This window comes from Geotrypetes seraphini, chromosome 10, assembly GCF_902459505.1.
Source record: "Geotrypetes seraphini chromosome 10, aGeoSer1.1, whole genome shotgun sequence".
NCBI lineage: Eukaryota > Metazoa > Chordata > Amphibia > Gymnophiona > Dermophiidae > Geotrypetes > Geotrypetes seraphini.
Genome location: NC_047093.1, coordinates 46,308,285 through 46,328,670, shown reverse-complemented (window position 1 = coordinate 46,328,670; position 20,386 = coordinate 46,308,285). Strand labels below are relative to the sequence as shown.

Below are 20,386 nucleotides of genomic sequence, written 5' to 3'. Positions count from 1 at the left end.
ATAATCCAAACTGCTGCTATTAAAGCTAAGCAGGATGCCAATGCTGAGAAAAAGTTTGAGGTATTCAGAATCTGGCCCTAAATGTTCAAGTACGACATCTCTGAATGAGTCTTATAATGGATAAACTGAAGATGGTGCAGTTCACACAAAACTCAACACTGGCACCATAAAACAAACTTGATTTTAATTAATGCACTTTAAGCCCAATTTCACATAGGTTGTGTTGGTAGAAATAGGGACACCCAAGTCAAGACATTCAAAATTTGCAAAGTATTTTACACAAAGCTTGATGAACATGGAGCCATTTATAAAATGTCTAAAGTGCCACAGGAAAAACACATGTATTTGGCAGCACATACAATGGAAATAACAATTTTACAAAATGTAGAGACAGCTAAGGTTCTGCCTGTTTAACAGTATAGGAACCTTTAGTTGCCCTACCAGAGTAAAGAAGTTTTAACCCTTCTTTTAAAAAATTTCTGTTTCAAGAACAGGAGCTGTGTATGGTGGAAGGATACATCCCTTGGAGAGAAAATCTGGGCTGGTTTAAATGTCCAGCTTGATGGGGGTTCTTTGTGTTTGGCTCCAAATCCCTGGCAAGTGCACCTCTCAACAAGAGTTCACAGCCATTACTTTAACATCCAAGTTTCCAAGTTTATTTAATCTTTGATATACCATTTATCAAAAGCATAGCTAAACGGTTTACATTTATCAAAATATTGATAAAATAAAATAAAAACTTAAAAGTAAAAAGTGGAGGGAACGACAAAGCAAGTAGACTTACTGGTACAAAAGGAAAAGTGGGAAAAGGTAAGAGCTTAAATACAATGAGAAAATAAAATCTTAAAAGGGAGGGAAGAGACGGAAGGGCTTAGCACAATAGGGTAGGGTAGGGATTGCTTCAAAGAAGCGTTTCAATTTGGTACTGCTGATTGCATAGAAGCTGTTAGGGCTCTTGTTGAATGAAGCAAGTCAGAGTGAGTAAGCGTCTGTAAAGAGGAATATTTTTAGTTTAGATTTGAATTTTTCAAGAGATGTTTCTTGTCTAAGATCTGACGGAAGTGCATTCCATAAAGTGGGAGCAGTGGCTAAGAAAATGGTTTTGCGGGTAGGGGCATATGGAATGAGAAGTTTATCGATAAATGCGGGTGAATTGGACTGCTTGGTTTTAAATGTTAACAGAAGTGTTTTGTAAGTGATGCGATGAAGAATAGGTAGCTAGTGAGCTTTGAACAAGAGGAGGGTCACATGGTCAAATTTTTTTTAGCAAGGGGACAGAATTTATTAACTTCCTGGTTGCAGCATCTTCTTGCCTATTTGAAAGATCTCTGAATAGAGAGCACAGGTCTTTGACCTAGGGGCCGCCGCATGAGCAGACCGCTGGGCGCGATGGACCACTGGTCTGACCCAGCAGCGGCAATTCTTATGCTCTTATGTTAATAGCACGGTCTCCGAGCGGTACATCTGCAAGGGGTGCAGAGAAAATGTGGATGTTGTACAGTATGCCCCCTGATGTTGGAAATTACTGAGGCCCAGATGCACTAAAGCCAACGATCATCGTTAAACCTGTTTTAAAAGCTTTAGCGACGATGGCATTTGCCGGCCTGATGCAGAAAACGGCTCAGAATGTGGTTTTCTGCACGATGTTATGCCAACAGCTAAGTCCCACTCTTCCTAACAGCTACTCTATGCTAGCTAAACAGTCCCCGCCACCAACTTCTTCAAATCTAAAAAGGCTCACAACTATTCAGGTGAATAAAATACATATTTCACTCCAAGATATTTAATCATGCACTTGCATGGATAAGCCAAAAGAAATGAAGAACCCAAAGCCACTGTTTCAGTCTCATTGCCAGGAATAATTTCCTTCGCTCCTGTGTTTGTCTGGTTACGTCTGGGAACATCCAAACCTTTTATCCATAAAATAATATTTGAGAGTTATGAAATGATACTAATAATGTGGCTCTCTCAGGTATTTCAGATCATGTAGTTTCAAGCAAATTTGTAACATTTAGAGCTTCTCTTACGCTTAAGTTAATTTCTTCTGGCTCATCAATTGAGAACAAACCTCCATGGTGGCTCCCAAATCTCTCTGCTCTCTCTGACTTCTCACGGCAATAGCCCCTCGGATTGGGATCTCTCCTGTGAGAGAATCCCCACAGGGTTTCCCAAGATGAGCCGTGATTGTAGCAAGACACAGTGGCGGGACAGCTTCCGTAGGAGACAAAGATATTTCCAGGTCTAGGTCCTCGGCAACTCATCTTGCCAAAGACTCCGCAGACAACTCTCCGGATGCCACATGGGGTCCCGCTGCAGTAGTGAACTCCAAAATCAACTGCTGTGCAGGGGAGGAAGTGTTCTCTACCGAAGGGTCAGGTCGAACACTCCCCTTGTAATTGGAGTGAGGCATATCGGCACAGAAGGTAAAATTTCAAAAGCTTCTTCCAAGCCAAGTCAGAGACGCCGACGTCTTGCTGCTGCCATCTTGGACTGCTCCTGCATTTGCTGGTAGTTCTCTGCCCCTCCCCTCTGCTTATGACATGTGCCCATGATGTGCTTTCTCCAACAACTGATGTGATGGAATTTCCGTGGACCTCTGCAGAGCTCATTTGCATGTGAAGTTTTTGCAGCCTCACTCGTCTTTTTGAAATTGGAAAATTTACCGGCACTACAACGACCCACAGTAAGTTGAGAACATCGGGGCCTTAGAATGGGAACCAGCCACAGAGACCAAAAAGCTGATGTACTACCTGAAGGTGAACACCAAAATGGGGAACTGGTCCACCACCACATCCTACAGAGAGGAGCAAGGAAGAAAAGAAAAGTGGTGCTACACAGTCCAGCCAAAGAAGACAACAGGGTCCAGGGAGAGTCCCAGAAGACCAGCCAAGGTACAGCTTTGAACATTAGATATCTTTCTGGGGAGAGCCAACTTTACACTGAGCCTAATAACTTAGAGGATTATAGAGGATAATATAAAAACTGTATCTGTTGCCATCTAACTTGCCTGTGACAGATAGAATTTAAGTAATGGAGTTTCTTTCTGAAGCACAGTCCCAGTTATCGGACCTGCACGTTTCAGTTAAACCCTTTACGGTTTGGAACAGAATATCTCTCTGTGTGTGAACTGTTTTATTGAGGTATTCTCTTAACTGTTAATAGAGGTATTCTGAATATATAGATTAAAATCCCAGCCAACCTCCTAGCTTCTGCTAGGCCTGTCCCTGACCCCCTCCCCCCATTCCAAGAACTCTTTAAGCAATTTGCCCTGATCAGGCAACCTAGGATTACAAAATGAAACCTGTTAAAATAAAAATAAAAAGAGTGGCATGACATGGGGCTTTTAATATGCAAATGCTGACACATATAGTAACATAGGGGCCCTTTTATTAAGGTGCGCTAAAGATTGGTGTGCGCTAAGGCGCCCATAGAATATAATGGATGCCTTAACATTTAGCGTGCGCTAAATCGGTTAGCGCGCCTTAATAAAAGGACCCCTTTATTGACAGATTTCCAACAGGAGCCAATTGAAAACCCAAGCATGCAACATGGGATTTTTGACGTTGTTTTTAAATACTACAGAGGTAAGCGGAATTGTCCCATCAATCACACATTCAAACCTCAGGTTCAAAATTGGCCTGTGTGACTCAAAGCAGATGAAAAACACTGATGGGCAAATAACATATATTGCTATTTTTCAGGCCCACCTTAACTACACCTAGAACACACCTTCTTTAACACCGCGCATGCTGCAGGTACATATATATACCGTAAGTAGTTATAATTGCAATTTTGTTTTATTGTGCCAATATCGACCACTTCGATTATGGAAAAACACTACTACAAACTCCTCTACTGGGTACGCAAAGGCTTTCCTAAAATTTCTATTTACACACAAGCTTTCTAAAGTCACCTTCTTCTCATCCGTTAAGAAGAATGCTTAGAAACAAAAGTTAAAAACATAGAAATTTTTTAAAATTATAAGGCAAAATCATTTCAATGGACTAACTCCATGTTTCTTTTGGCTAGCCTTTGAGTGTCGATCCTCATCTCCTTGGTCTGAACAGAATGAACAAAAGATAACAATAAGAATTATTCATAGCATGTCCATGAGAGCATTCCTTACAACATTTAATACTAGTTAAATAAATTAATATATGACTAGGACAGAAGCCCTTCCTCTCCCACCTTCTTGTCTTTCCTCATCATTCACTATGTTCAGCAGACAAAATGCTACTTGACATACCCTCCTTTAAACAAATTAGACTGGAGGAATGTAGATCTAAGATTTTTTTAAGTAGAAGGTGCAAAATGATGAAATTCTCTTTCTCTTCCTGAAGAGATACAATGTATAAATAATTATTTGCAGTTTTGTAAATCATTGAAGACATATTTGTTCCAGCAGGCTTTCAAAAATAAGTTTCAATTTAAACTTTTTATGGTGGTATTTTAATTATTGCTGGCATCAGAGTGGTATGGGCGAAGAAATTATGTAATGTTTGAAATTACTCGTATTACGATTTGCTAGTTTGGTTATTTGATGCATTTATTATGGATGATTTTTGTTCATCATCTAGGATGTAAAACTAGAGCAGTATAGAACTGTGTAATAAATACATAAAATAAATAACACAATTTGTGTTTAGTGAGAGCATTTCTTACAATAGTTAACACTATTTAAATAAAAGTCAATTAATATATGACTAGCACAGAAGTGTGGTTAAAAGGTGACGTGAAACAGGCTATTAGAGCCAAAAAAAATAGAATGGAAAAAGGATCCAAAGAAAATAAGAATACATATAAGCACTTGCAAGTTAGATGCAAAGAATTAAGAAAGCTAAAAAAAGAATATGATGAGAAACTTGCCAAAGAGGCAAAAACTCATAGTAACAATTTTTTTTTTTTTTTGGTACATCAGGAACAGAAAACCTGTGATGGAATCCTTGGGAATGTTGGATGATCAAGGAGCAAAAGGGGTGCTCAGGTAGGATAAAGCCATAGTGGAGAGACTGAATGAATTCTTTGCTTCAGTCTTTAACGAAGAAGATATAACAGATCTACCTGAACCAGAAATTGTTTTCAAGGGTGATGATGTGAAAGAAATCTTAGTGAAACCCAAAGAGAATTGACCCCCATCCCTATTCACTTTGGATGCAAGCAGCGTCTCACCACATATTAACATTTCCACATAGTCACTATTATAGGACCCTTAGGGACCCCTGAAGAAGACTCTTTGTCGAAACGCGGACTAAATCCTTTAAGGTTTTCATGTGGATTATTTTACTTTTATATGGTGATTTTATTTTATGTGGATGATTTATTGTACCTTTGGAATTTTGACATTTTCCAATAAAGTCCATTTAAAGAACATCGTCATTCCACAGTTTCTTTTGGTTTCTAAAGAAATCTTAGTGAACATGTACTAAGCCAAATTGACAAGATAAAGAGTGATAATTCACCTAGACCAGATGGTATCCATCCCAGGATACTGAAAGAACTCAACCATGAAATTGCTAATCTGCTGTTAATGATCTGCAACCTGTTGCTAAAATCGTCTGTAGTACCTGAAGATTGGAGGGTGACCAAAGTTACACTGATTTTGCAAAAGGGTTCCAGGGGAGATCCAGAAAATGACAGATTGATAAGCCTGACTTCAGTGCCGGGCAAAATAGTGGAAAAAGTTATAAAAAAATAATATTGTGGAACACGTAGACAAACATGATTTAATAGGACAGGGTCAGCATGGATTCAGCCAAGAGAGATCTTGCCTCACTAGTTTTCTTGACTTCTTTGAAGGTGTGAACATAAGAACATAAGAACTGCCATCTCCGGATCAGACCTTCGGTCCATCAAGTCCGGCGATCCGCACACGCGGAGGCCCTGCCAGGTGTACACCTGGCGTAATTTATAGTCCACCATATCTTTATATGCCTCTCTTAAGGAGATATGCATCTAGTTTGCTCTTGAAGCCTAGGACGGTCAATTCCGCAATAATCTCCTCTGGGAGGGCATTCCAGGCGTCAACCACTCTCTGAGTGAAGCAGAACCTCCTGACATTAGTCCTGAACCTGTCCCCCCTTAGCTTCATTACATGTCCTCTAGTCCGTGTCAAATTGGACAATGTAAATAATCTTCTCTGCTCTATTTTGTCGATTCCTTTCAGTATTTTGAAGGTCTCGATCATATCCCCACGCAGTCTCCTTTTCTCAAGGGAGAACAATCCTAGTGTTATAAGTCTATCCTCGTATTCCAGTTTCTCCATACCCTTCACAAGTTTTGTTGCTCGTCTCTGCACCCTCTCCAGCAGTTTTATATCCTTCTTTAGGTAGGGAGACCAATGTTGGACGCAGTATTCCAAGTGTGGTCTGACCATTGCCCTATAAAGCGGCATTATAACGTTCTCCGATCTACTCGAGATTCCTTTCTTTGTCATGCCCAACATTCTATTTGCCTTCTTTGCCGCTGCCGCGCATTGTGCCGATGGCTTCAGGATGTGAATAAAGGTGAGCCTGTTAATGTAGTGTATCTTGATTTTCAGAAAGCTTTTGACAAAGTTCCTCATAAGAGGCTCCAGAGAAAATTAAAGAGGCCTGGGATAGGAGGCAATGTTCAGTTGTGGATTAGGAATTGGATTTTGGGTAGAAAACAGAGGGTCAAGTTAAGTGGCCATTTTTCTCAATGGAGGAGGGTAAATAGTGGAGTGCTGCAGGGATCTGTACTGGGTTCTATTTAAACATATTTATAAATAATCTAGAAATAGGAACAAGTGAGGTGATTAAATTTGCAGATTACACTAAACTGTTCAAAGTTGTTAAAACAAATGCAGACTATGAAAAAATGCAGGCAGTCCTTAGGAAACTGGAAGACTGGGCGCCCAAATGGCAGATGAAATTTAATGTGGATGTGAAAGAGTAAGGGGTTGTCTTCCATACAGCATGGGCTGCTAGCCCATGACTGAGCAGACTACATATCCCAGACCGCATTGGACTTTATAGCTCAGTGCTGAGCCACCTTAAAAAGGTAACCCTGCTGAGTCAGGGGGTAGAACTCAGCAGAGAGGTATTTATCTGCCACAGAGGCAAATCATTCAGAGAGGTCTCAAAGTAAGAAGATTCTGAAGGAGAGAAACCTTCCCTAGCTGTGGTTGCATTCAAGATCTGGGGAGGACTGGAATGAGAAAGCTAGCCAAGAACTCATCCAGGAAAACATTAGAGAGGTGAGCTTCTAATCCAAGACCTCTGTAAACTGAACCCTTTGGTTTAAAAGTGACTGTCCTGTGTTTGGGGTGTGGCAACTGAGCTGAAGCCAGATGAGACTGTTGCTAGGGAAAAGGGGTTTCTTTCTCCTACATGTTCTTCTGTTTGAACTATTTAACAAGTGAAGTAGGAACCAGACTTATGGTGCTTTAATCCTGAGAGAACTGGGGAAATTGACCAAAAGCTGTGGTTGCTGGACTGAACATGATGATCCAGATTCTGTATAGGACGCTCAGGAGGGGCGCTCTATAGAGAATCAGGCCTACACCCGCCTATAATAAACACAATTCTGTAACCAATGACCATATTACAGATGCCGGATACAGAACTGGTTTGTGTAGACATGGCCACTACACTTATTGCGGCAAGGGATCTCCCTGCCGCGATAGATATAGCGGCTGCCTGTCCTCCCCCCAATGATCACCAGCAGGAGGGTTCCCAACCCTCCAATCGCTGGCAGGAGTGGATGGGCCAGAAAGGGGCAGACCCGCCTCATTTTGACGAGGTGGGCCTGCCAGGCGGTTGATAGGAAGACCCAGCTGGCTGGCCAATGTTGAAAGGTTGAAAGGTTAGTGGGGAGGGGATGTTAGCGGGGGGGCTGGAGGGGGGTGTTAGCGGATGGGAGGGTTCGGGGGGCATCCTCTGGCAGGAGGGGTTGGGCACCTTCCTGCCGGCAATCATGGGGGTGGTGTGAGCGGGTCTTCTTCCAGTAGGAGGGGTTGGACACCCTCCTGCCGGTGATCAAGGGGTTGGGCAGCCTTCTGGCAGGAGGGGTAGGGCACACTCCTGCTGGCGATGGGGAATGGGGGGTTCTTTTTCAAGCAGGAGTGGTTGGGAACCCTCCTGCTGGTTATCGGGGGAGGGGGGAGGGTTGGGCGGTCTTCCTGGGGAGCTTTTTTTTAAAAAACGTGCATCCCGATTGGCTGATTATACATCTGTAGGACACACTTCAAGTTTCAAGTTTCAAGTTTATTAGGATTTTATATACCGCCTATCAAGGTTATCTAAGCGGTTTTTACAATCAGGTACTCAAGCATTTTTCCCTCTCTGTCCCGGTGGGCTCACAATCTAATCTTTGCAGAATCCAGGCCAATAGGCTAACTGCCTAAAGCGTACAGGCTGCTGCAGTAGACACGAGATATAAAAGTTAAAAGTATATCTTTGCCTTTCCTGAGCCTATGAGGGAGTAGGCTCAGGTACATGTGTCAATAAAACATTTTGTTGCACCTTCTAAAGTGTTATGTGTACTGATTGTGTGAATGTGTAGGGTTCCTGGAAAACTCGGCCAGGAATTTCTCACAGTGGACATGTACAAAGTGATGTACATTGGGAGCCTATGAGCGTCGAGAGCAGCATGGGGCATTCAGTGCAGCTCCCTGCGCTAAAAACCGCTATTGTGGTTTAGTAAAAAGGGAGGGGGTATATTTGTCTATTTTTATATAGTTGTTACTTAGGTGACATTGCATAAAGTCATCTGCCTTGACCTCTTTGAAAACCCGCGGAATATAAATGATAATTAACATTTTCTCCGAGTACAGTGTGCTTTGTGTTTTTAAAATTTTATTGTTGGTAGATCATTTTGACTTGGCCACGAAGGTAAGGGGGAGGGAGGGAGGGGAGCTGCTGAAAAACATCTAGTAATCCTTGCAGGCTTGACTGTGCAGGGAATTATTTTAGTAAAATCATGTTTTGTTATGTGACTGGCATTATTTAGACTTTAATTTCTATGAATGAATAGAATGAAAATGATATAAAATTACTTGCTTGTTTTCATGTGCGTGCGCTGAAGGAAAGTGGAGAATGGGCTGAGGACGCTGAAGGGAAATAGGAAAGAGAGAGTGGGGAGAAAACGCTGATTTATAAATTGACAATTGTACAGAATATTGTTTCTTTTTATATTTTAATATAATAAGTTCAATGTAAACAATTCAAGGCTTGTGTGGATGGAATCAGGTGGTTTGCGGGGATGGGGACCAAGCTTATGGGGATTAGTCCAATACAATGGTATTTTCTTATTTCTCATTATTTGTTTTATTTTTATTTGTTAATTTGTAAAGTGGTGATTGTTATGTATCAGTTTTTTTCAAATTTACATCTACTGTCTTTATATTTTGCACAGTATTAGAGGACGTGTTACTGTTTTTGTGGTGTTGCATTGTATGCAGTCTGGTTTCTTGGCGGTTTAACTTTTGTCTACATATTTCTATTTTTAGTTTGTGATTATTCCATATTGGGCGAGGGTGTATATTTGTTCTGTGTGTATGAAAAGAACATAGTTTTCAGTTGGCATTGACTGCAGGATCAATAGACTGTGTAGGATCTGGTTTGTTTAGTTTTACAATGTATGTGTTGGTGTTCTAGTGCTCACTGCAATGTTTAAGATGCTGTCTTTTCCTAGGTACACTCTTATTGTGCGATATGTGGATTGTTACTAAAAATCATATTTTTCATATAGATGGGGGGGGGGGGGGGCATGTCAAAAGATGATTGGCCCAGGTGTCACATATGCTAGGTACACCACTGCACTATGGTCCGCTAAAGTCAGCTGCCAAAAAGAGCAAGAACCCACGTGAAGAAAAAGCTGGTGGTGGCACCGTACACTTGTTAGAGACCACAGAGATTGTGTATTAATATACGTGAATGCAAATATTTAATTAGGATATATGCCGTGCAAATCTCTACATTAAGCCACTCTAATGGCGACTTACGCAGAGTGTCACGTATGATCTTTCACCTTATTTATGATTGGCTGATATTAGGTTGCGGTATCTCCGCGAGAGATTGAGAAAGAAACGCCGGTCTGAAATCGTTGCTGATTGGTTGCGATCGGTCAGGTCTGCCTATTCCCTGGTTAGTTGAGCCGCGGATTGGTCATACGTAAACCTCTCCGCCCCCATTTTTGAAGCAAGATGGCGGCGGCACGGTGTTTCTAGTGTGAAGACCGGTTGGAGATGAGTGGATTTACTCAGAGATTGTTGTCTGGCGTTGGACAGCGTATATTTCCTTTGCTGCTGATACACCGACACGGCTGGGTGAGGAGTGGCGAGCTCTGTGGAGTCACTATGTCGGAGGTGTCGAGTTCCGGCGTGGTTGCCCAAACTCAGGTCAGACAATTCTGCGCTCGGAAACCGAAACCCCCAAAGGATGTGCTGAGACACATAAAGATCCGAGAGAAGCAGCAGCACAGAGTCCAGCTTGGGCCTAACACCGTGTATGTGCAGGTGGTGGCGGGGGGCAGCAGGGACGTGGGCGCTGCGCTCTACGTCTTCTCCAACTTGAACAGGTAAAAAGGGGAGGGTGGGGAAGAACATGAAAGAAATCTGACACTTAAAAGTCCTTTACACCATAGATCAGTAGCAAACACTAAGATTTAGTCGTACGCTTTCAGAGGGACATTTCCAAACAAAAAAAAAAACCCCCAAAAGTGAAATGTGCATATGGCTCATTAAGGGTCAGCTCCGTAGGGATAGGGGTGTGGCAGCAAGGAAGTGTGGTGTATGTTGAAGGCCTTGGCGAGTACAGTAGAGGCTGTTTGAAAGGAGCAATTCAAGAACTGTGCTTCAGTCTGTTGCTTGCAGTGATGCAGTAACTGCTTCTGAAGCTTAGTACTCGGCCTATTACATCAGCCTATGAGTAGGTTGAGAGGTTATCTGCCATTAATGTACATTTGTTTTTATGATTTATCAAATTGAATTATTTTTGCAAATATGTTAAAATAACATTTTGTGATTAGAGACATTAACCATTAAACAGCACAGATAACTTTACTCCTTTAAATTTAATTTAAGGTATCTCTTCAATTGTGGAGAAGGAACTCAGAGACTAATGCAAGAACACAAGTAAGTTCTCTTTTGAAATATTTGATAAGTTACTTAGGCAATCAGTAACTAAGGATTATGTTGTACTTTTTATTGAAATTGCTTTCTCAAAGGAGAGTACCCAGTAAGCCCTAGATGTAGTCTGCATTCCAGGCATCCACCACCTTCTCCGTAAAGTAGAATTTCCTAACATTGCTCTTGAATATCTCCCTCCATACCACCATATGAAGGATTTCTCCCTCTTACCCCTTTCTATCTTTGTTTTTTTTCATCTCTCCCTTCTTCTCTTTCACCCCAACAATTCTTCCTCTCTCCTTTCTCCCCCATGTGCAGCATCTTTCCTCCTCTCCTACCCATCCCCCTATGTAGCAGCTTTCTATCCCTCCCCTCCCCCTATGCGGCAGCACCCCACCGATCCTCCCTTTATGAAACCTGACATACTTCCAGTACATCCTAAAGCAGCAGCGCTCTGAATGGGCTGCTTCACGATATGCACAACTAGGGCTTCCTTATGCCACATTACTGATGACATTATCAGTGACTTGGCAGAGGGAAGGCCATGAAGCAGCCCATTCAGAGCGCTGCTACCGCTTCTGTTTTAGGAGGCCTCAGAGGTATGTTGGGTCTCACCAGGGTGAAGGTTACTGAATCAATGAGTCCGATTTTCTCGGACAACAAATCGACTCAAATAGATTCACCAAAGTGAATCGGGCAGCATTAATGCTCACTGCCATTACCGAAATGTAGTAGAAAGAGTAGAGCAGAAGAAATGAGAAGTTGATCTCTCGTCGCACCCTTTGGAAAGCAGCCATTTCGCTGACAACTGTTAGTGCTGAAGTTATTACCCCATATTGATCGGAGTGCCTGTTCTTGCTGGCTGCTTTTTGCCTTTTGAATATGGTTTTCCCAGGTTTTCAATAGTTCCTACATAAATCTTGTGTTTTCCCTTTTAGATTTTTACATTTAGGGGCCCTTTCACTAAAGGTTAGTGTGTGAATGGAATTAGTATATTCTAAGAGCTGGATTATGTAAATAGCACCTAAATCGGCTAGTTCAGTCCGCGTGTTAGAAAACATAAGCATGGGTTATGTAGGGTTTTACTATCCTACATTGCAGGTGCCCGAGTTCTTTAGAGAATTGTGCCTTTGTATATCTCTGCCCCACTTAGGTGTTAGGTGCCTACCTTTTTTAGAATTGGGTAGGCGCCTGTCTGCCAACTTAAAAAAAAAAAAATCAATTATGAGGTTGTTTTGGTAAATAAGCTAGGCACCTTATCGGTGATTTAGATGCCTTTTATAAAATCTGGCCCTAAATGCTCAGAAGTCCATTTTATACCCATGGACTTCTTAGCATATACACTAATTACCTTAGTGTATGCTAACCTTTAGTAAAGGGGACCCTAAAACTACAAGGACAACGCCATTACATATTACTTTATTGCAGATGTAATGTATGAGTTACAAACAATGAAGTACAACAAAAAACTGCTTGGTATACATTCCCTTCCACCAAAGGGGGAAGCTTTAGTAAAAGGGCCCCTTAGTTTGCAAGTATTTGTGGCTACTTTGTATGTTACCTGGGCGGCTTCTTGGTAAATTAGGAAAACCTTGAAAATACAAGAAAACAAACGGACAGCTGATCCATTCAAATAGTTGTCCATATACTGGTACACAGAAATACAGGACTGCTAGCACTGAATGAGTAAGCCTTTGCATATAATGGCCCTCTAGTAGCAAGGGCACAGTAAGGCCACTTTCACACACTTTATCTTCTTGTAACTTGCCTTGAGCTTTGATTTAGTTGTTTCTTCAACTTCAGGTTGAAAGTGGCTCGACTGGACAACATTTTTCTCACTAGAATGAACTGGGCAAATGTTGGAGGATTGTCAGGTATAGCTTCCATTTTTCTTTTTGTAGTCCATGATAGCTTTATTTTAAGTGTGGCTATTGTTTATGCTGTATAGCTGATTGCTGCGACTGTGTCTTGAGTTGTATGCAATCTCTACTATGCATTTGTCCTTCCTAGGTTTGTTTGGGGTTTTTTTCACATTTAAAACTATTTGGAGAAGATTTTTCTACTTAGTACACAGCTCTGGAATTTGTTGCCCAAGAGTATGGTAAAAGCAGTTGGCAATGAGCTTTAAAAAAAAAAAAAAAAAGTTTAGAAGTTCATAAACTATTACTAACAAGGTGGATTTGAGGTAAACAGCAAGGAATTATTTATTTATTTTATTGGCATCCTGCTGTGAGTACTGGTGACTTGGATTAGCCATTGATAAAAACAGGATACCTGGCTTCATAGATCTTTTCTTAACTCATTAATTAAAATTTATTTTTTTTTAATTGTGATGTAATAAGGAATAACATGCAGTATTTCAAAAAATCTGTAACATTCATCCTTTTTATTCATAAAACACTAAATCAATTTGTAGCACCTGATTTTAATTGAAGGATGAGCTGTTGAGGACAAGAGTTCATGTTAACTGATGCTTCCAAGACCAGGAGAACGACTCATCCCTATGCTTTTTGTTATTCATGCTACTCTTGGAATTCTGCAGCCTGTATGTTAGATGCCTACCAGAAAGTTTGATGTAAGAATGATTGCAAAATCCCACTGTTGGAATACAATATTGCTCTTTCCTATTTATTTGCTTGTGTACTTTGGATCTCGTTGCCCCCCACCCCAGGCTAAGATTAATTGTTCATGATTCAAAACTGATGTGAAGATAATTTTTATTTATTTTTGACAGGCCTTTTGGATTTAATGATGATCACTCTGGGGCTGGTACTTCATCTAGCACATACTTATAGAATTTGTGGTTTCTGTTTTGTGTGTGTCATTTTCTTTTTAATTAGTGCCAGTTAACGTCTGTTATGAGGTATGTGTTGCCAGTTATCAGGCTGATAGGCTAATCAGTTAAGTTTGGCACTATAAACCAAATTTGGGGGTAATAGCGTGTGTCTAGGAGTATTACAGCTTTAAGGAACATCATAGGAGTAACCAACTACAATAGGAAACCTCCTAAGATGGAGGCTTTCACGTCTGTTAATCATATTACAGATTTGCATTCTCTTTAGGCATGCTTCTCACTTTGAAGGACACAGGAGTTCCAAAGTGTGTGCTTTCTGGTCCTCCACAGGTGGTAAGTAGAAACATGATTAGACTTACACATCCTTCAGTCTCTGCTTTTTGTAATCTTCATCTGGGTGTAATGGCACAAAGCAGGGGCAAAGTTGTGATGTGCATTTTATAAAATACATATGTCTATCAGCTTCAGAGTAAGTGTAAACTTTTGAATGAGAATTTGCATGCTGTTTGGTGATCTGTTTATTTCATAAAAGGAAGTATATGCTTGTGTTGACTGCAACTTTGCGCTTTTTAGGAGTTGGCACCCAAGAAAAAGATCTAGGTGTTATCGTGGAAAGAACACTGAAACCTTTTGCCCATTATGGGATGGCTGCCAAAAAAGCAAAAACCATGTTAGGAATTATTAGGAAAGGTATAGAAAATAAGACAAGAATTTGGTGCAATTCTTGTCACTGTATCGATTATAGCAGAATTAGAAAAGGTTCAAAGAAGAGTGATCAAAAAGATAAAGGAGATGGAACTCTTCATATGAGCAAAAGGTTAGGGCTCTTCAGCTTGGAAAAGAGACAGCTAGGGTAGGGGATATGATAGAGATCTACAAAATCCTGAGTGGTATAGAATGATTCCCTAGCGCTAGCAGCAGATGAATCCAGAATCTAGTGGGCTGTGCCCATTTACCAGCAGGTGGAGATAAGAGTACTGATTCTGAACTCTGGCTTATTGGATGGCAAGTTTCCTGGTCAGTCAGTGTGCTCTATCTTTCCAGCATGCAAATGGATAGGCTTCTACTAGCTCCTTGTCTCTGCTGCTTAGCTCCTTGGCTGGCCTAGTTTAGTCAAGCCAGAGGTGCCAGCTTTAGGGAATACACCTGGTCCCTTCCCTACCGTCCCATTGTGTTGAGATGCAGTTTCTCCTTTCCCATACTTTGGGGAGGGAGGGGTTGCACTGGGCCATATAGAGGCTTCAGCAGCTGCCTATGCTGACAAGGAGTGTCTGTTGCAGTCCGGGTTGTTTCTAGCTGTTCTCTCTCCTATCTAGCTGCAAATTGGGTAAGTGGGATTTAAAGTTCTCTTCAATGTCGGGCGCAGTGCAGCGGTTCACAGCTTTAATTGCTGATGGCGGTTGAGGTAGTTAAACACTATTTATGCTGTGGGAAGCACCGAGCAGTGTCTGGAATCTGTTAGATGGCTATGTGAGCTCTGTGGATCCAATGGTGGCAGACTCTGGGGATTTTTCCTGCGGGATGGAAGGATGGCCACCTGCTCAGTTTACTGTAGCCATTTTGCCCCTTAAAACAGATCTTCCCATGGTTTCGCCTTCTGGGTCTGGCTTGTCATCTACTTCTGTCCCGCTGTGCAATGTGTGGCGACGACGAAAAGGGCAAACAGAATGATAAAGAAGGGGATCACGAACAGATTGGAGAAGGTTATCATCCCGCTGTACCGGGCCATAGTGCGCCCTCACTTGGAGTACTGCGTCCTGTGTCCAGCACTGGTCGCCGTACATGAAGAAGGACACGGTACTACTCGAAAGGGTCCAGAGAAGAGCGACTAAGATGGTTAAGGGGTTGGAGGAGTTGCCGTACAATGAAAGATTAGAGAAACTGGGCCTTTTCTCCCTCGAACAGAGGTGATTGAGAGGGGACATGATTGAAACATTCAAGGTACTGAAGGGAATAGGCTTAGTAGATAAGGACATGTTGTTCACCCTCTCCAAGGTAGGTAGAACGAGAGGTGCTCTCTAAAATTGAAAGGGAATAGATTCCGTACGAACGTAAGGAAGTTCTTCTTCACCCAGAGAGTGGTAGAAAACTGGAACGCTCTTCCGAAGTCTGTCATAGGGAAAAACACCCTCCAGGGATTCAAGACAAAAGTTAGACAAGTTCCTGCTGAACCAGAATGTACGCTGGTAGTGCTAGTCTCAGGGCACTGGTCTTTGACCAGAGGGCTGCCACATGAGCGGTCTGCTGGGCACGATGGACTACTGGTCTGACCCAGCAGCGGCAATTCTTATGTTCTTATGTTACTGCTCAGACTGAAGTTGCTGGCATGGGGCAGCCTTTTTCTTTTGGAGTCCTTTTCTCCAGAATTTGTTTTATTACAACACAAGGCCTATTTGTTCCGGGGGGCTGGGGGTGATGTAGAAACAGGACTAACCAATTTAGTGGACGCATTGTTTCATCTCATTAGTGCTTTGGCAAAGCAAATGGCGTTGGTGGTGACAGCAAGATACTTCCTTTGGTTGTGTCATTGGGCTGCAGAAGTGGCATCCGAGCAACATTTGGCATATGGCGAGAACTTGGATAAATTGGTTAAGGGTTTTGGGTGGGGTTCCCTGTGGGAACAAAGATTATTACTGCTCTGCGGAGTGATAAAAAGCTTTGTTCCTGTGCTGGCAGTGAACAAGTATAGATTTTACCCATTCCTATGATTTTACTGCAGCTATCTTTGGGAACGGGTCACCATGTCATTATTCCAGAACTTAAGTATTCATTGAGTGAAAAAATATTTTCTCATATTCTTTTTAAAAGTACAGTGGTACCTTGGATTACGAGCATAATCTGTTCCAGGAGCATGCTCATAATCCAAAATGCTTGTTTATCAAAGCGAGTTTCCCCATGGAAACTTTCATACGTTCCCCCCCCCCCCCCCGATAACCGGCATTGCTCCCCCCCCACTCGCAAAGGCCCCCTCGCTCCAACCGGCCCCTCCGCCCAAACAACTTAAACTTAACCTCCCCCCACCAACTGATGAGATTCTTGGCGAGAGGGAGAATTAGAAGTCCTTGAGCATGCGCAGATGCATGCTGCAGGCAGAAGCGGAAGCCGGAAGATCTTCTAGGCACACGATCTGTGCCTGCGCTAGACGGGGGGAGGGGTAAGTTTAAGTTGTTCAGGCGGGAGGGGGGCCGGTTCGCGTGGGGGGGGCGGTTGGAGCGAGGGGGCCTTTGCGAGTGGGGGAGCAATGCCGGTTATCGGGGGGGGGTGCTCGCAAATCGAGTCAACACTCGGTTTGCGAGTCAAAAGTTTGCTGAGTGTTTTGCTCGTCTTGCAAAACACTTGCAAACCGGGTTACTCGCAAACCAAGGTTTGACTGTATTACCATATAACTTCAGTGTATGTATTTTCAGTGTAACTTCAGTCTTAGTATTTTTTTGAAGGAACACTTGATTTACTTTTACCCATTCTACACCACTCAGGATTTTGTAGACCTCAGCAAGTCATATACATGACTTATGATAGATTGATTACCAGGTTTGTTTTTGCCTCATACTTTGGGTTTCTTCTCATTTTTCTTTTCCCCTTCACTTCTAGCAAAAGTACCTGGATGCCATCAAAGTATTTTCCGGCCCATTTACTGGAATAGATCTGGGTAAGTATTTCACATTTTAAGCTCCCATTCTCCCTTTACAGCTTTTACCGAGAGTGTTATGTGAGAGTGATATATAGGGCCTATTATTCTCGGGCGCAATTGCACAAAATTGGGGGTATCGATTCACCTCTCTGTCTGAAATGTGGCCAGGATCCCAATACCTTTGCTCATTCCTTTTGGGATTGTTGGACTGTCCAAGTTTATTGGTAGTCTATAGTCCGTTCCTTATGGGGCTTATTTCTGAGTCCCATTGCGGGTACTGGAGTGCAATTGGTTTTAGACCTTCCAGGGCCTTCGTAATGTGTGTCTTCTTGCTCACAAATGCATTCTGCAACACTGGACTTCTTCTGAGCCTCCCTCTTTCTGTACATGGAGATCTTTGGTGCGTACTTTGGCCTCCTGGGAGGCTCGAGAGGCGGTTGGTTGCCCTCGTCGCAGACGTAGTTTTTCTGATAGTCTGGGGAGTCTATTTGGCTTCCTTATCTCCTAGAGTCTCCTTTTGAACCCTCTAGCCTAGCTTTGTTGCTATGCACTGCGCTAGCTGCCGGGATCGGTCACTGCAGGTACTCTTTTCCTTTGCTTTTTCTTTCTTTTCTCTTATTTTGGGGACTTCTTACAGCAGCCAGCAGAGGTTGGAAAAGGAGCACTGAAAATAGCAGTGCAGCAGCATTGCTAAATGATGGGGGGGGGGCTAGCTAGTGAGGGAAGAGAGAGTTGGGTGAGTGGGTGGAGAGGAAGTTGACTATTGGGAACTGGCAGAAGAGGAAGAGTGAGTCTGGTTAGGGTGAGCAAGGGAGACGTTCTTCCCAGTCTGTCCTCATCAGGAAGAGTGACATGCTGATGGGGCCTGTGGGCAATGGAGATAGAAAAAGAAAGAGAGGTAGACTAGGATTATTTGCATGGGAAGAAAGATGGGTAGCAGGAAGGGTGAGAGGGAGAGACTGGTGGGGACAGGAAGGAGAAGATAGACAAAAGACAGCTAGTAGGGACAAACTTGGTACTGAAGGGGATAAGGGTCCTGAACTTTATGGATATTAATATGTGGGCCACACAATCGCTATTCTTAATTACAAATACCTCATATTATAAATGTAGGTACCCTACAGACCTATATGTTTCTTTTTGGCAGCTGTGCAACCTTATTCTGATTCAGAGTATACAGATGACACCATGACTGTCTATCAGGTGCCTATATTTGGTAAGTTCCAGGTATATGTGGTATACGCTGTGATCAGTTTATAGTTTTGTCGGGGGAAAGAGTCTGAACATTTAAAAAGTATCAACTCCCAGTAGACAAAAAGAAAAAACTTTCTGGCAAAACAGGGATTGTCCTTTTGTGTCCACATTAACACATTTTTGGTAGCTTATGTAAATGTGTATCCCCAAATTTATTTACTTTTTTTTTTTTTCAAACAAAGCTGAGAAAAGTAATATTAAGTAAAACAAAACAGAGAATGTAGCGTTGCTAAACACCTGATCTACATGGCTTTTTTTAGATACCTGAAATTAAGTGTCCAAGTTCACCTATCTTGAGGTTCCTAAGCTTTCTGGTCACCTATATTTAAGAAACTATTGGTGAAAGCAAGTGCCAGGTGTCTTTACTTTTCCTGACATGATACTTCCCTCTCCCATTCATTAGGAGCTTATGCTTTAGTGCTTGGTAGAAGAACTCATTTTGACATCTGTGCAACTACATCTTTGGACTATCAGCCCTGCAGGAACTAGATGAAAGAAAGTGACTACATAGTATGTAGCATGATGTACATGGCTGAAAAATGGCACATTTTTGGCTTTTTTAAAATCTGATGATGGTGCTAACCTGGGCTGGCTATAAGCAAACTATACAAAAAATGAGTGTATGCCAGTTTGGAAAACTGATGCACAATTATAAGAATTTTAAAGAAATAAGGACACTGGAAGCCAGTGTTCTTGCTTAAGGAGTTAATTGTCAAAATTTTTTTACCAAACAAATTTCACTGCAGTATATTGAAATTATTGCAGCTTATGCATTTATGTAGTTGAAATATCAATATAAAGGGAGTTAAAAGTAATTTAGGTAAAAGAGTGTCAAAGAATGAACTAGAACCTGCAAGGCTTTCAAATCTATGAAGGATTGAAGAGAGGTCCTTTGTTTCTGTGAGAATTGATTCTTGTCTTCATAACTGGATTTTCTCTCCAGCATAGCACTCATCTTCATGTATGTTGTGTTTTGAAGATGAGGATCCTCTTATGTCGAACATCTTTTTTTTCTTTTTTGGGTAACTGGGGTCCTGTGATATGTGATGGAATAATTTGTAGCTTGATATATTGCAGGGACTTGTGCCATTCTCTTTTTAAAACTTCTGTGGGGAGTTTGCTTTTCACTCATTTTTGCTTCAGATTGAGTGGTTGTCAGAAGACTAGTTTTTTAGAGAAATAGAAAATATCATTCAGCAATTCATTAGAGACTAGTTTTTTTCTCTGTTTTTCCAGCTATGGACATTCTCATTCTGAGGCTTGCTTTTTTTGTACTGCAGTATGTTTTTCCTGGATGTTTTGTACAAGATGCTCAACCTTTATTGGAGTCAATGAAACATTGTCCAAGAAATGGTTCACTTTGGTATGAAACCTGAGTCCAGGTTTCATGCCAAAGTGAACCATTCCTTAGACAACGTTCTTCTGACTCCAATAAAAGCTTGTCACATCAGGGTTCATACGGGGGACGCCCAGGGAGTTAAACTTTAAACTCTGATGTGACTAGGTTTGCCTCGTTGTGTTATTGCTATAGTAGGATTTTTGGCAAAATTGGAGTGTAATTGTTGTGTCCAATAAAAGCTTAGCATCTTGCACATCACTTCTGCACTTTTGTTTGGTT

At 41.9% G+C, this 20,386-nt stretch overlaps 1 protein-coding gene across 1 annotated transcript in view; it reads left to right on the top strand.

Moving 5' to 3' along the window:
- The first annotated feature begins 10,121 nt into the window (after positions 1–10,121).
- ELAC2 (elaC ribonuclease Z 2) overlaps positions 10,122–20,386 on the top strand; it is a 117,224-nt gene continuing 106,959 nt past the window's right edge. Inside the window, 6 exon segments of the mRNA XM_033961702.1 lie at positions 10,122–10,539; positions 11,045–11,095; positions 12,893–12,963; positions 14,152–14,216; positions 17,475–17,532; positions 18,662–18,730. Coding sequence (XP_033817593.1) covers positions 10,208–10,539; positions 11,045–11,095; positions 12,893–12,963; positions 14,152–14,216; positions 17,475–17,532; positions 18,662–18,730 — 646 coding nt within the window. The 5' untranslated portion in view covers positions 10,122–10,207.